The 14,285-nt window shown below is 40.0% G+C and overlaps 1 protein-coding gene across 1 annotated transcript; it reads right to left on the bottom strand.

The window, feature by feature from the left end:
• Positions 1-6,796: 6,796 nt before the first annotated feature.
• Positions 6,797-14,020, bottom strand: il12b2 (interleukin 12B 2). Its single transcript, XM_070447134.1, is given in 11 exon segments — positions 6,797-7,017; positions 8,299-8,409; positions 8,544-8,692; positions 9,047-9,237; positions 9,658-9,760; positions 9,874-10,006; positions 10,008-10,090; positions 10,093-10,101; positions 10,362-10,443; positions 13,645-13,673; positions 13,830-14,020. Coding segments are annotated over 10 exon segments (1,008 nt in total). The 5' UTR covers positions 13,660-13,673; positions 13,830-14,020; the 3' UTR covers positions 6,797-6,885.
• Between the last annotated feature and the right edge of the window lie 265 nt (positions 14,021-14,285).

Raw genomic sequence — 14,285 nt, 5'->3', positions numbered from 1 at the left:
CCATGGGTGTCGGAGCGGAGGTGCCGGGGGATGGAACTGACAGGCCCCGATCCGGACGTCTGCGGGCAGTCAGCAGGTTGTCCAGCCGAATGGACATGTACACCAGCTGGTCCAATGTGAGGGTGGTGTCTCGGTAGGCCAACTCCCGACGGACGTCCTCGCGGAGACTGCACCGGGAGTGATTGATCAGGGCCCTGTCGTTCCATCTCGCATTGGCAGCCAGGGTCCGCAAGTCCAATGCAAAATCCTGTGCGCTCCTCGTCCCCTGCATTAGGTGGAACAGTCGTTCTTTGCGTAATGGTCCAACGGCGTTGGCCCACTCCAGGGCTTTGCCTGAGAGGCAGGAGACGAGGGCGGACACGCTCTCACGTCTTGAAGGAACCGGGTGTACAGTCGCAGTCGCCAGGTAGAGCTCAAGCTGGAGTAGGAACCCATGGCATCCGGCAGCCGTCCCATTATACTCCCTCGGGAGCGCGAGCCGGATCCCGCTGGAACCAGGTGAAGGAGGGGTGGACAGTGGTACCTGCTGTAGTGGGGCTGTAGTGGGGCTGGTGGAGGCACTGGACGACCTCCTCCTCTCTCCCAACGATCCATCTTCTGCAGCACGCGATCCATGGCGGTGCCCAGATGTTGCAATATGGTCGCGTGCTGCTGGACGCGCTCCTCTATCTCTGAAGGAAGGGCGTCTACTCCTGCTGACTCCATTCTTTCGGGTAAGTGATTCTGTCAGGAGGTCTATGTGTAGCTGGTGTATAGGAGTCARGCGCAGAACAGCAGATAAGAGTAAATAAACAACATTTTATTTACGTAAATACATTTTACTCAACATATAATAAATGTAATACAAAAACAGAACCCACAATAACGGACTTACCTACATAGAAACAATCACTCACAAACAAACATGGGGGAACAGAGGATTAAATAATGAACAGGTAATTGGGTGATTGAAACCAGGTGTGTAAGACAAAGACAAAACAAATGGAAAATGAAAAGTGGATCGGCGATGGCTAGAAGGCCGGTGACGTCGACCGCCGAATGCCGCCCGAACAAGGAGAGGGACCGACTTTGGCGGAAGTCGTGACATGTGCAGGCTATCATAACTTCAAAGTCTTCTCTTTTTTTAGTCAACTATAAAAATACAAATGTACAGACATTTGCATAAATAACTCAATAACAGTAGCTCTTCATCCGTTCAAGCTAGAGAAACCAAACCAACCATCATGTTCAGGCTATCTTAATTTCAAATTCTTAAAAACTTTAATCAACTATAACTATAAATGTGCCACATTTGCATAAAATAACTCACCATCGTTTACTCTAGAACTGTTCAAGCTAGAGACACAAAACCAACTTTCAAATTTTCAGGCTATACTAACTTCAAATTCATATGTTCTTTTTATAAATATAACTATATATATACAGTGGCAAGAAATGTATGTGAACCCTTTGGAATTACCTGGATTTCTGCATACATTTTCAGCAAATTTGATCTGATCTTCATCTAAGTCACAACAATAGACAAACATAGTGTGCTTAAACTAATAATACACGAATAATTGTATTTTTCTTGTCTATATTGAATACATAATTTAAACATTCACAGTGTAGGTTGGAAAAAGTATGTGAACCCCTAGGCCAATGACTTCTAAAAGCTAATTGGAGTCAGGAGTCAACTAACCTGGAGTCCAATCAATGAGACGAGATTGGATATGTTGGTTAGAGCTGCCTTGCCCTATAAAAAACACACAACATTTGAGTTTGCTATTCACAAGAAGCATTGCCTGATGTGAACCATACCTCGAACAAAAGAGATCTCAGATCTCAGTTCAGCACTGTTGCTACTCTCCGTAGGAGTGGCCGTCCTGCAAAGATGACTGCAAGAGCACAGCGCAGAATGCTCAATGAGGTAAAGAAGAATCCTAGAGTGTCAGCTAAAGACTTACAGAAATCTCTGGAACATGCTAACATCTCTGTTGACGAGTCTATGATACGTTAAACAATAATGGTGTTCATGGGAGGACACCATGGAAGAGGCCACTGTTGTCTGAAGTTTACAAAAGTGCACCTGGATGTTCCACAGTGCTACTGGCAAAATATTATGTGGACAGATGAAACTACAGTTGAGTTGGTTGGAAGGAACACAAAACACTGTGTGGAGAAAAAAAGGCACAGCACACCAACATCAAAACCTCATCCCAACTATAAAGTATGGTGGGGGGAGCATCATGGTTTAGGGCTGCTTTGCTGCCTCAGGGCCTGGACAGCTTGCCATCGTCGACGGAAAAATGTATTCCCAAGTTTATCAAGACATTTTGCAGGAGAATGTTAGGCTATCTGTCCACCAATTGAAGCTCAACAGAAGTTGGGTGATGCAACAGGACAACGACTCAAAACACAGAAGTAAATCAACAACAGAATGGCTTAAACAGAAGAAAATATGCCTTCTGGAGTGGCCCAGTCAGAGTCCTGACCTCAACCCGATTGAGATGCTGTGGCATGACCTCAAGAGAACAGTTCACACCAGACATCCCAAGGATATTGCTGAACTGAATCAGTTTTGTAAAGAGGAATGGTCCAAAATTCCTCCTGACCATTATACAGGTCTGAACCACAACTACAGAAAATGTTTGGTCGAGGTTATTGCTGCCAAAGTACGGTCAACCAGTTATTAAAATCCAAGGGTTCACATACTTTTTCCACCCTGCATTGTGAACTTTTACACGGTTTGTTCAATAAAGACAATAAAACATATAATTGGATGTGTGTTAGATTTTTTAAAATAACTTTACCATAACATACAGCTTGCGTTATTGTGAGACAGCACTCACCAACACGGCGGAGAATAGGAGTCAACWTTTTACACAGAAATACGAAATAACATCATAAATGTTTTCTTACTTTTGCTGAGCTTCCATCAGAATGTTGTACAAGGAGTCCTTGGTCCAGAATAAATCGTTGTTTGGTTTTAGAATGTCCATTTCTTCTGTCGAATTCGCGCCACAATGCTAGCCAAGGTTGCTAACATTCCCATCCTCTCTTGGCGCAAAGAACGGAAAACTMCAAAAGTCCCAATAAACGTTGAATAAACTGATAAAACTCGGTTGAAAAGACCTACTTTATGATGTTATTACCACATGGATCAAATAAAATCAGAGCCGGAGATATTCGCCGTGTAAACCGAACGCTTTCAGAACACAATGTCGAGCTCCGCCGGGCGCCTGAGAAGACAAAGAAAATTCCGGACCTGTCACTCCAAAAGCTCTCATTCGACCTCAGATCAAGCTAGACACCCCATTCCACCTTCCACTGCCTGTTGACATCTAGTGGAAGGCGTATGAAGTGCATGCATATCGATAAATAAAAGCCAGTTGAATAGGCAGGCCCTGAAACAGAGCCTCGTTTTCAGATTTTTCACTTCCTGTATGGAAGTTTGCTGCCAAATGAGGTCTGTTTTACTCACAGATATAATTCAAACAGTTTTAGAAACTTGAGAGTGTTTTCTATCCAATAGTAATAATAATATGCATATTGTATGATCTAGAAAAGAGTACGAGGCCGTTTCATTTGGGCACGATTTTTTCCAAAGTGAAAACAGCGCCCCCGTATTGACAAGAAGTTTTAAGCAGACTGTGTTTGTCTATTGTTGTGACCTAGATGAAGATCAGATAAAATGTTATGACCAATTTATGCAGAAATCCAGGTATTTCCAAAGGGTTCACATACTTTTTCTTGCCACTGTATATATATGCATATTTTAACATAAAATAACTCCCTAACAGAAACTCTAGAACCAGTCAAGCTAAAGACACCAAACCAACTTTTAGATGTTCAGTCTATCCTAACTTCACATTCTTAAAACGTTTGATCAACTTTAATGATATAAATTGACTTTAATTATAACATTTGCATAAATTAACATAACATAACAATCCATAGTAACTGTTGAACGGTTCAAGCTAGAGACATCAAACCAACTTTCACACATTTAGGCTATCCTAACTTCAAAACTTTTATCAACTATAATGTACCTTATTCAAATGTACCTACATTTGAATAAATCCCTCACCAACAATAACTCTTGAACGGTTCAAGCTAGAGACACTAAACCAATTTCACATGTTCAGTCTGTCCTAAATTACAATTCTTAAAACTTTGATTATCTATAATTATATAAATGTGTAAACATTTGCATAAAATAACACAACAATGTGTTATTTATCCATTCAGTCTAGGACACCAATTCAACTTTCACGTGTTCAGCCTATCCTAACTTTCAATTCATAGAAACTTGTTTAAACTACAACCATAACATTTGCATAAATGTGCATAAAATAACCCACCAACAGTAACTGTTGAACCATGCAAGCTAGAGACACCAACCAACTTTCCCATGTTCAGGCTATCATATCATATCACATGCATACCACATTTTCTTCAGGAAATGTACTTTTCTTGTTGAATTATTTATTTATACAGTCATTATTGCTCTTCTTTATCAAGGGTGTTTATCATTTCAGACCCCACTGTATATATACWGTATACAAACAAGGAAACAGAAGTGAGAGGCGAAAAACACATATAGCCATTTATTTGAAGATGTTGGTAACCCATTGTATAAAAGTGATAATTCCCTTTATGTAAGTTTTTTCAGATAGTTATTGTGAAAAAGGTAAGTATATTTAAGGGATAATGCCCGAGAAGTCAGTGTTTGGAGGATACAGTTGAAGTCGGAAGTTTACATACACCTGAGCCAAATACATTTAAACTCAGTTTTTCATAATTCCTGACATTTAATTCTAGTACAAATTCCCTGTTTCAGGTCAGTTAGGATAACCACTTTATTTTAAGAATGTGAAATGTCAGAATAATAGTAGAGAGAATTATTTATTTCAGCTTTTATTTCTTTCATCACATTCCCAGTGGGTCAGAAGTTCACATAGACTCAATTAGTATTTGGAAGCATTTAAATTCTTTAACTTAAGCGCGTAACGATGGTGCACGTAACGATGGTGGCAGGTGTGCGTAATAATGAGTAAACTGGCGACAACAAGTGCCAGAAAGGGGGAGCGGGAGTAGACGTGACAGGCCCGTTTGCTTCCATTAAGTTCTTAGTGAATATAACATTGTTACATTGACCTGTAGTTACAACTGTGATACGTGTTTGTGGTTTGTGTAATTACACATGAAAATGCTTACACATATGAGATTTGCAAACAAGCGGAAATAAATAGTTTTAAGCTTCTCCTTAGTCTGGAATGAAATACCATTGAAGTACCTGTTATGAAGGGGGTTCCAAGCAGAATCTCTTAGTCTTCCTGGGGTACTCCTGCCAGGTGATGGCCTCAGTAGTGACCACTAGGGGAGCAGTCTCCTCAGTGTAGGGTGAAAGGGAATGGATGATTGTGGCTACGCAAGTGCCCGTGTGTGTCAAATCAAAGTTTATTGGTCGCATACACAGTTTAGCAGATGTTATAGCGGATGCAGTGAAGTGCATATGTTACTAGCTCCTAACAATGCAGTAAAATGTCAATCAAGTAAACAAATAATACTAAATTAATTAATCAAGAAACCAATCAAGAAACATCACAAATAATCGAATTAACAACCCAAATATCACTGTAACAGTAATCCAAATGCAATCTATCCATATGTACACCGGAATAATTTTCACAAGATATTAAACTAAGAATGGTATGAACAGCATTAGATATATTAGAGTGAGCTATGTCAAGATTCCAGTACATAAATAAATATGTGGTGTGTGTAAACAGTGTAACTAAAATGCAATGTACATTAGTAGAAATATTAGAATGAGCTATGTCGACAATACAGTATTTAAATACACAGTGTGAAACAGGCAGTGTACAGTGGTTGAATGCCTCTATTACATGCATTGGCTGTGCGTGCGTGCGTGCGTGTGTGCGTGCATGCGAGCGAGTGTGTTTGCGTGTGTGTGTGTGCATGTGTGTGATAGCTTGCAATGGTGTAAAGTACTTATATAAAAATACTTAATTACTTATATAAGTATTACTTATGTCGTTTTTTGGGGGTGTTTTTTGGGGTGTCTGTACTTTCGTTTTCTCTTTATATTCTTGACTACTTTTACTTCACTACATTCCTAAAGAAAATAATGTACTTTTTACTCCATACATTTTCCCAGACACCCTAAAGTACTCATTACATTTTGAATGCTTAGCAGGTACAGGAAAGTGGTCCAATTCAGGCACGTATCAAGAGAAAATCCCTGGTCATCCCTACTGCCTCTGATCTGGTGGACTCACTAAACACAAATGCTTAGTTTGTAAATTATGTCTGAGTGTTGGAGTGTGCCCCAAGCTCTCTGTAAATAAAAAATGTAATGGTGCCCCCAAATATAATAAGCTTGTTTTACTCCATTGTTTGTAAGCAAATGTAATTGTAAGCAAACACTGTTTAGCCTCGAAACATAGTTAAAACTACATAGATTGTCAGCTATTAGACAGCTCTGTTTATGAATTTTGGAGTGGTTATATTTCTCCAGCCCCATCACTCAGCCTGTATACCAAGACAGTGGCAGGTGTCGACTTTGTTTTTGTTTGAACTGCAGCTTGCCCCTTTAACAACCTGTATATGTTGATGCATTGATGTGATCTAATTTCTACAGTAGATAAAAAATAATTTCTGGTCACATTCATCAGATTAGCATTTTCATCTGAAATTTGCACAAGTAAAACTATGTCTGCATGAGGACCATCCACTCTATAGACCAACGACATGCGTGTCGAAAGTCAATAATTATCACAACTTTTTGGGAAAATGTTAAATATGACATTTTATTGGCGTATTTAACTGTCTAGATCCCAGAAACACACAGTGATATGACAATAGAGAGCACGATGTCCGTTATTCATTAGCAATGAATGCAGATCTCGACTTAGTCTTGGTCCCCTTCTTTTTTTCTGTCTTGCAGCAGATGCTATCTTTTCCTTTGCGTTTCTTTTTGCATTTCTCCTCCTTTTTGCCTCCCGTAACCACCTGTAATAAGGTAAATGGTAGAGTGTTTCCTATCCATAAGCCAACTAGATGGTTATTTTGTTTGGGCACCTCATTCAAGAAACACAACAAAGATCACCTACACTACAAAACTTGTAGGAAATATTTCATCTGATGTGTGTGTGTGTCTGTGTGAGTGTTTTGTGCGTGCGGCAGAGGAGGATGGTGGGCGAAGAATATAGCAGGATGGGCTCAATGTAATGGCTGGAATGGAATGAATGGAAAGGTATCAACACATCGACTTGTGTTTTATACCAATCCATCCTTCTATTACTCTGGCCACTAGCACCTCTGTGTGTGTGTGTGTGTGTGTGTGTGTGTGTGTGTGTGTGTGTGTGTGTGTGTGTGTGTGTGTGTGTGTGTGTGTGTGTGTGTGCTGTCTCTTATACACATCTAGATGTGTATAAGAGACAGGTGTGTGTGTGTGTGTGCGTGTGTGTGCGTGCGTTGTGAGTCTCTGTGGACATATCTGTGGGTGTTTGTGTTTCTTGGTCTAACAGGATGTGACGGAATAAGTGTGAATGGTACAGGCTGCCCTTCACATTGAGCCACAGTACACAACACATTAGCCCAGAAATGACTCAGATGCTACATCAGTGTCTATGTAGCAGGCTTATCCATGAGACTAGTGTAAAATGTTTTGTGGTTAAATTATATAGAGTATTTTTGCTTTCTTCCATTTTTTAATTACTATACAATCATCAAGTTCACCTTTAATATGTTACAATGATGCCAAACATCAACAAAAACACATATACTGTATGTACACCCCCCAACACATATATATACATAGTATACAGAAAACAGTATACAAACAAGGAAACAGAAGTATGAGGCAGGAAACTCACAGCTCTTTTAATAGCAATAGTTGTGACGTACAAAGAGACAGAGCCAAACCATCAGCCTACACAGAAACACCACCACAAAGATACATTGATAAAGGGACAGATATCACATCACAACTTGTAGACTGTAAACCAGGGTTGCAATGGTGCTCAGGATAAAGGTTGCTGTTAACCCTTTTGTAGCTTTTTTCAGATAGTTATCATGAAAAAGATAATTCTATAATTCAATAAATATGTCAATAGTTACCATTTTGCAGATTTACATATTTGTTAGAAGGCACTAGTCTATGATAACCAGTGCCTGAATAAATAATGGTAGCTTACGGTGGAGGGCAATAGAAGAAATGAAGTGATACTGTAAAAAGCGTCTGCTAAATGTCATATATTATCATATTATTATTATATCTTAGTTGGTTACATTTTTCCAGGGGGTCCACTGGCTCCAGGGGGAAGGGACCAGGGGGTCTCTGGAGCGGACCCTCAGCTTACTGACCCCTCTCGGTATGAGAGGATTCATAGAGTGCTCCTCCTAGAGAGAGAAAGGCAAAGGAGAGAGAGTTATGGTTTCATTCCAAAATTCCAGTGTGTGTCAATGTGTGCATAAGCTTGCATGTGTGTGTGTGTGTATGTGTGAGTGTGTTTGTACATGTGGGTGTGTTGTACCTTTCCGTTGTCTTTAAAAATGTATCCTATCTGGTGCTCCAGAGGGAAGTAGCTGGGCGGACAGTTCCAGGTGGCTGGTGGTTCTACTTTCACCTTCAATCTCTGATCCATCACCTGGCACTTCATCCCTGCAGGACTGTCTGGCTGGACTGTGGACATGTACATAATAGGCAGGAGTGTATTCATTAGTGCACAATGTAGCAAAAAAGGTTGCCCCGAAGCGAAACATTTTACAGTGGAAAAATGAAAACAAGCATATAGGACAAATTCATGTAGGTTTCGGGACCATTTGCTTCCGTTAGCTTCTTTGTGAATACAACGGTGTTACATAGGCCTGTGATACTTGTTTTTGGTTTGCGTAATCACACGTAACATTCTTACACACATGAGATTTGCAAACAAATGGAAATTAATTTTGTTTTAAGCCTTTCCTTACTCTGGAAAGAAGTACCATGGAAGTACATGGTTTTAATACCACCTGTTATGTAGGTAGATACACTCACCAATGTCGTGTAGGTAGAACCTCTTAGTTTTCCTTAGGTACTCCTGCTTGGTGATGGCCTCAACAGTGACCACTAGGGGAGCGGCCTCCTCAGTGTAGGGTGAAAGCGAATGTGTCAGTTCAAACTCCAACCCTCCATCTTGGAGGCTGGTCGTTGGGTATACCCAGGTGCAAGATTCCTGGCTGTCAGTACTGGAGACACATACAGATGTAGAGTCTTAATTTGAGGGAGTTTGCTACAGCAGGAAAATAATCCTGCAGCGACAGGAAATGTTAATTTTTATGTGGATTCTAATTAATGGACATTTTCATTTCAAAGTGGAAATTACAAACTTTAGAAGCCTTGATAAAACTAATAGACTCCAAGTTTGCAATTTTCAGCAACAGAAGAGTGCTCAAATTAATATCATACATCTGTACAGTACACATCAGATTAAATAAGAATGTCTGTATGTGTCTGAATAAAAACTATGGAAAAGGCTATGTTTGTATGTGTGTGTGTGTGTGTGTGTGTGTGTGTGTGTGTTGGTGTGTGTGTGTGTGTGTGTGTGTGTGTGTGTGTGTGTGTGTGTGTGTGTGTGTGTGTGTGTGTGTGTGTGGTGTGTTACTTACCAGTCATGGCCCAGCCCAAGACGGACAGCTGTGAATTCACTGCTGGTCCAGCTACAGTTAAAGGTGCAGCCATAAGACTTGGCCCGACAGCTGATTAAATAATCTACAGAGAGAGGCAGAACACACACACACACACACCATACACATACACACATGAAACACCAGACATGTGGTAGAGACATGTGGGAATAAACTCTCTCTCTGTCAAACACACACACCGTCCTGTCCTCGGGACCAGCTCCTCCAGTAGATAGATGGATCCTAGTTTCCTGTCTCCATCCCAACAGCTGTATTCTCCATACCAGTCCACCTCATTCAGTATCAGGTTATGGCCTTGGACCTGAGTTTTTGTCTAAATCCTCAGTATCGTACTTCCACGTCATAGCGCCAGAGAATGCCGTGGGACATGTCAGAGTCACCAAACTGTCCCCTTATCAACCATGTCTACACACACAACACACACAACACACACAACACACACACCACACACACACACACAACACACACACACACCCACACACACACACACACACAACACACACACACACACACACAACACACCAACACACAGGCTTAAATTAGATCCACAATAAAACACTGAGAGTACAGTATACATAAAGAGATACAGGCAGAAACCATTGATACTTACAATCAGGAACACACACAGCTCAGAGATAAAGAGAGAAATACAAACACACACTCACAGAATTCATGGAAGGAGGTGAGACCATTCACTCTCGGTAGAATAACACAGAGGAGCATGATGACCCATGGTACTACAGTCATCTGGAGAGGAAAGAGAGTACAGGGGAGAGAGAAAGTCACACCATTTACAGGAGTACGATGAAGATGACCGTAGAGATACTTATCTAACATCATTTTACTGTTTCACCCTAATGGTTAGGGTTAGGACTTCTGGAGAGTAAGACTACGGATCTGTGCCTATGGGAAACCTTTACCTGGAGTTACCTGGAGTTATCCTATTCTAATCATAATTATATGACAAACTAGCCAGTACCTAATCCGAACTTGTTTTTGGGGGAATTCATTAAAGCAATTTGCTCCAATTGGCCTACATATGGCATTATTTATACCAGTTACTCAATGTGATTAATTATTGAAAGGAAGTACAAGAAAGTTTATTGTTACAGCATTATAATTCTTAAGTAAATAATAGCCAACAAACAGGACAACACAGGACTGTCAAATAAAACATAGGCATATCTCTATAAACCCTGTGAGATAATATAGATTGGATAATGTATAGCCAGGTCCATAATTATGGATGATGAGCTGAGACTGTATAAAGATGAGCAAAAAAGACTGTATGAAATAAATAATACAAATACAGAGCTATATTGTATGCTCGAAAAAAAAAGTAATAAGTAATAAAAAATATTTAAAAAAGATAGGAGTCAAAGTTATTGGCATCCCTGTATTCAATTCTCTAGCACACACACACTGAGAATAAAGACACTGAGCCTTTTTCTAAAATGTTTTATGAGCTTGAAGAACACATTGGGGCGGCAGGTAGCCTAGTGGTTAGAGCGTTGGACTTGTAACCGAAAGGTTGCAAGATTGAATCCCCGAGCTGCCCCTGGACAAGGCAGTTAACCCACTGTTTCTAGGCTGTCATTGAAAATAAGAATTTGATCTTAAAACTTCTTAGGGCTTCTTAGGGCTTTTTCTCAATTTCCGCCTGACTGACGTGCCCAAAGTAAACTGCCTGTTGCTCAGGCCCTGAAGCCAGGATATGCATTGGTACCATTGGAAAGAAAACACATTTTTGTAGAAATGTTAAAATAATGTAGGAGAATATAACACAATAGATATGTTAGGAGAAAATCCAAACAGAATTTTTTTTTTGAGAGAGACCATCCTCTTACAATGGCAAGTATAAGGGCATACTGAAAGTTAGCTCTCTGGATGCAATTCCTATGGCTTCCACAAGGTGTCAGAAGTTTCAGTAGAAGTACACAGTCTTGGAAATTCGTGTTTGCGCGTGCCATGAAGACAGGACGCACCTGCTAAAATATTGAACATACTTCTTTCTGTAAGAAATATTATARTTTGATTACATTTTAGGGTATCTGAGGAGTAAATATAAACTTATTTTGACTTGTTGAAACAAAGTTTAGCGATGGCGCCAACTAAACAGACTTTTTGGGATATAAAGAAGGATTTTATCTAACAAAACAACACTACATGTTATAGCTGGGACCCTTTGGATGACAAATCAGAGGAAGATTTTCAAAAAGTAAGTGAATATTTAATCGCTATTTGTGAATTTGCCGGTGGAAAAATATTTTTATGTGGGGCGCTGTCCTCAAACAATCGCATGGCATGTTTTCGCTGTAATAGTTACTGTAAATTGGACAGTGCAGTTAGATTAACAAGAATTTAAGCTTTCAACCGATATAAGACACTTATATGTCCCTAAATGTTTAATATCCATAATTTTTATGATTATTTATTTGAATTGCGCACCCTCCAGTTTCACCGGAAGTTGTCCCGGTAGCGGGATGCCTAGCCCCATTAACTGACTTGCTTAGTTAAATGAAGGTAAAAAATATATAATACATTGGGAGGGATCTTAGACTATTCCTCCATACAGAAACTTTCCAGATCCTTGATATCCTTCGTCTGCTCTTATGGACTGCCGTCTTCAATTCAAACCACAAGTTTTCAATGGGGTTCAAGTCCAGAGACTGAGATGGCCATTACAAAAAGTTGATTTTGTGGTCAATTAACCATTTCTTTGCGGATTGTGATTATAGCTTTGGGTTATTTTCTTGCTGGAAAATCCACTTGGAAACCAGGTTTTTGGCAAAAATGTCCTGGTATTTGTTAAAGTTCATGATGCCGTTGACCTTAATATGTGGAAGCAAAATAGCACCTTAACGTCAAAGATCCACCACCATATTTTACAGTTGGTATGATGTACTTTTCTGCATATGCTTCCATTTTTCGATGCCAAACCCACCGCTGGTGTGCATGGCCAAAGAGCACTATTTTCATGTCATCTATAGCTCAGTATTTGTATTATTTATTTTATGCAGTCTTTTTTGTTAATCTTTATGAAGGTTGCCAATAATTATGGACCTRACTGTAGCTATTCGCTGAAAAACATTACACACCCAGACTCCAGAAAGAGGTAGAGCAGGCATACTCTGATATAAAGTTTGAATAGGAACCTTGGATATGCTCTCAAATATAATAGATAATCATACAAACATACACTAAATATGAATATACCAAACATTAGAAACACCTTCCCTGTGGAATGCTTTAGACACCTTGTAGAGTCCAAGGTGTTTTGAGGATATTAATATTGAAAACATCCTCAATTCATCTGTACTGAAAGCATCCTCAATTCGTCGGGGCATGGACTCTACAAGGTGTCAAACGCATTCCACAGGGATGCTGGCCCATGTTGACTCCAATGGCTTCCCAATGTTGTGTCAAGTTGGCTGGATGTCCTTTGGGTGGTGGACCATTATTGATACAGATGGGAAACTGTTCAGCATGAAAAACCCAGCAGTGTTGCAGTTTTTGACACAAACCAGTACGCCTGGCACCTACTACCATACCCCGTTCAAAGGTACTTACATTTTTGTGTTGCTCATTCACCCTCTGAATAGCACACATACACAATCCATGTCTCAATTGTTTCAAGGCTTCTTTAACCTGTCTCCTCCCCTTCATGTACACTGATTGAAGTGAATTTAACAAGTGACATCAATAAGGAATCTTAGCTTTCACCTGGATTCACCTGGTTAGTCTATATCATGGAAAGAGCAGGTGTTCTTAATGTTTGTATACTCAGTGTATAAAATATATCAAGTGGTAATATAATCTTTGGGTAGGATTTAGCCTTCTAAAGGTTTGCACCATGTCAAAAGTTTGTAGCTGCTTTTTTCCTCATGGGGAATTTAGCCTAATTAAACATAGAATATAGAATTTCAATTCAAATTAAATGCAACTTACAGTACGTCCTGCCATAGCCTTTGATGAGCCTACATGAACACAGAAAATTAGCTATTCATTGAACTAAAAAAAAKATTTACTCAAATGTAATAACCTATGCGACTTTTCAGTTCTAATTAATACATTTCCCATTGAATTGGTTCAGCCCATAAGTGTTGCTGGATTTGGGCAGGTCTTGCGCTTACCGTTATGCTGAAGTTGCGCTGGTCACGTTGATAGATTGTTGGCAGTCAGCTCGGTCAAGCTTGTAACAAAGAGTCAACTTGAGTTTCTCTCATTTTCTGAAAGTCCTTCTGTTTTATATGTTTGGCTACTGTGTGCTATTCAGCCTCTGCCCACACATCTTTGCCACGGACTTTTGGAAGATGAGAGGGTGGGTGGGGGTTTGGGGGAGGATGGAGTTGGGTGCAATTCATAAGTAAACTATTAGTAGTAGTAGTACTGTGTGTGCATGTGTGTGTGTGTGTGTGTTTGTTTGTGTGTGCGTACACATGCACCACAGTTCCATCTGAGATTAGGATCTTTAATGGTGTGACGTGTGAGGATGTTTATAGCGATGGTCGTCAACAAAATATTTTCAGAAGAAACCCCTCCACTTTGGGGCACTCCCTACACCCACCCCATACTCCCCTCAATCAAAC

This window comes from Salvelinus sp. IW2-2015, linkage group LG15 (assembly GCF_002910315.2).
Source record: "Salvelinus sp. IW2-2015 linkage group LG15, ASM291031v2, whole genome shotgun sequence".
Taxonomy (NCBI): Eukaryota; Metazoa; Chordata; class Actinopteri; order Salmoniformes; family Salmonidae; genus Salvelinus; species Salvelinus sp. IW2-2015.
The sequence above is the reverse complement of the archived record's forward strand: the minus strand, read 5'-3'. Positions and strand labels throughout refer to the sequence as shown.